The 2,761-nt window shown below is 49.5% G+C and overlaps 1 protein-coding gene across 1 annotated transcript in view; it reads left to right on the forward strand.

The window, feature by feature from the left end:
- Nucleotides 1-1,785, forward strand: part of LOC103774912 (pre-B-cell leukemia transcription factor 3) — a gene marked incomplete at its 5' end in the record, with an annotated part of 9,889 nt that extends 8,104 nt beyond the window's left edge. Inside the window, one exon of the mRNA XM_008942348.1 lies at nucleotides 1,573-1,785. Within this exon, the coding sequence (XP_008940596.1) occupies nucleotides 1,573-1,785 (213 nt within the window). The remainder of the gene's footprint in view (nucleotides 1-1,572) is intronic.
- Nucleotides 1,786-2,761: the final 976 nt, after the last annotated feature.

A 2,761-nucleotide genomic window follows, 5' to 3' on the forward strand; every position in this document is an offset into this window, starting at 1 on the left:
AGGCTGCTGGTGATATTAAAATTTTACTGTGAGAATTAAATAAACCTTTATTAGTGATGGCTGTTGTTTGATTGGTCCAGGGGCGTGCATAAACAGAGGGGTCTCACGCACATCCGTGGACAATACAGTTGATGTACAGAGATTCCTCAATTATGAAACTGTTAATAAAGCATAATCTGATTGTCTGCAATAATTATTTGCTAGGTTTCATTAATGTATTATTGCTTCTCTGACTGACAAGGAAATATTAAGTGCAATATATAGAATACGATGGAGTATTATCTAGGGAACAGAATGTATAAGGTTCCTTTTGTATTACTGTTAAAAGCTGGAGGCTTTTCATTAATTGTGCTTAAACAAAAGCTGTAGCTACATCCATGCAGCAGGATTTGCCTCCTCCTGCAGTGTGGGTGCTGTGCGGGGGCAGCGGGGTGGGCAGTGCCCCAGGGCTGCTGTGGGATCTGGCCCCACGCCGCGCCGGGCGCTGGGGCCCTCGCCGCAGGGACAGCCAGTAACCCCGTTTGGGTTTGCCAGTCCCCTCCCCTTGGCCTCCCCCTTGTCATGGATGGCTTCTTGTCTCGGCGGCGTTGGCCATTGTCCATGCTACAAACGGGGTTCGTTGTCTGGGGGCTCAGTTACAGCAGCTGAAGTTAAACAAAGCTACTGAGAAAAATTGAACGAACTTTTCTGAGTGGCTCCAGCCATGGCCTCTGCGTGGGTTAATAGTCAGTGCCCCGTGAGCCATCTTGGCTTCAGTACAGTATCTTCAAAGGAGGTGACAAAGTGACTTTTCAGCCATTATTGATTTATATGATTCCTTTCATTTTCACCCGACTAAACACGATTCTATGAGTGGGCTGCCAAGTTTGTTCCAGCCCAAAAATAAAGAACAATTGCTCTTGCTGCCTGCTCACCCTCACTCAACTGGACCTTGGTTCCCCCTTCAGCAGCTTTCGGGGTCTAGCACTGATTTTGTTGACAAATGGCTCATAGAAGCAGGAGACAATGCCATACTAAATGCTGCAGCAAGCTCAAGGATATATATTGTCATCAAAGAGTCACTCCTCATGCATGAGTTTGCCAAGAGAGACTGGAGCCAGATCATGCTTATTATACCTGTAGTAATATTTAACTGGTCCTTGGTCATTAAGTTAGCTGAAGTACCCAGCAGATAGCGGCTGGGGCCTGGGGCACACCTCTTTGCTGGATCGACCATGACGTTTCTCACTTATCCCCTGCAATAGGACATGGGTCAATGGACACAAACTAGAGCACAGGAAGTTCCACCTCAACATGAGGAAGAACTTCTTTACTGTAAGGGTTCCAGAGCACTGGAACAGGCTCCCCAGGGAGGTTGTGGAGTCTCCTTCCTTGGAGACTTCTAAGACCGGTCTGGATGCGTTCCTGTGTGACCTGCCCTAGACTAGATGGTCCTGCTCTGGCAGGGGGGTTGGACTCGATGATCTCTGGAGGTCCCTTCCAACCCCTAACATTCTGTGATTTCAAAGGGATCATGTTTTGCCAGGTCAAGTGTTTTGTGTCCTTCACCCTTCCCACCTCTCTCCGCTGCAGGTGTCCAACTGGTTTGGCAATAAGAGAATCAGGTACAAGAAGAACATCGGGAAGTTCCAGGAAGAAGCCAATCTCTACGCAGCGAAGACGGCTGTGACCGCAGCGCATGCCGTGGCCGCGGCCGTCCAGAACAACCAGACAAACTCCCCCACCACACCAAACTCTGGTACGTACCCGGCTCGGGGAATAAAGCGTCCTGTGGGCAGTCCCTGAAGGAAGACCCTCGACGGTGCCCTAGTGACTTTGGTCAGGCTGAGAAGGCTGCAGTTCCCTAGGCAGACCGAACTGTGGCACGGGAAGTGGTACCAAGCCCGCGGACCTCCAGGCTGGACCACCGCAGGGGCTGAGCGCTGCCACGGGTGGTCCCAGCGGCTTCGGCAGCGGAGCTCCCGCAGCCTTACGGGGAGCGGAGAGGGCCCCTGAGGTTCCCCCGTGGAAACGTCTGCCTGGCTTGGGCTTCTGGCAGCTCCTTTGTTTCCATAGATATTTTAAGCTTTTTCTCATTCAATGAGAATAACACAAAATGAGGCAGAGCTCCAAGTCTGGTTTTGTAAAACTGTTGAATTTATTGTCAAGATAAGAACAAAACAGAGGAATATTTTAGCATGCACTAATTAGAATTTAAACTCTGGGTTGCTTGAAATGGAGTTGATACTATAAATAGAAATCTAAAGATGCAACTTTGATTTTGGAGTTGCTCTACCACATGTTCTTCTGCAGTATTTAAAAATTGCCTCATTAGTGTGTTGTTGACATTTTGCAAATCTAAGCACTAAATGAGCAGGGGAGTTCGCAAAGCGGCCATCACTTTTTTGGGCTCCAGAGGCAGAGGTTTCTGCGAAGCGCAGATCTGTTCGACACCATTTACAGTGAAGTTTTGCTGCGACTTAGTTGTAGACAGCTTTTAAAGGGTATAAAGATCCATGGGGAAAAGAACACTTTAATGAAAAGAAAGTAAGAAGGCGGTTCTTCCTCTTATGGTAATGAATCGGCTAATTCGAAGTGGGCAGCCACTGCCTTTTGAAGGGGACGTTAAGCACAGACTCAGGCTGTTCGGTGATGGCGTCTCAGGATGAAGCGATCCGCCGGAGGGAAGCTCTCGACATGAAACCCCGTGGTGGTACAGGCTGCTCTGCCGGAGGGAAGGCTGGCCCGGGTCGCACGGGCCTGCCCCAGGGACGCGCCGCAC

Source organism: Merops nubicus, unplaced genomic scaffold (assembly GCF_000691845.1).
Source record: "Merops nubicus isolate BGI_N331 unplaced genomic scaffold, ASM69184v1 scaffold27086, whole genome shotgun sequence".
In the NCBI taxonomy this organism is placed as follows: Eukaryota; Metazoa; Chordata; class Aves; order Coraciiformes; family Meropidae; genus Merops; species Merops nubicus.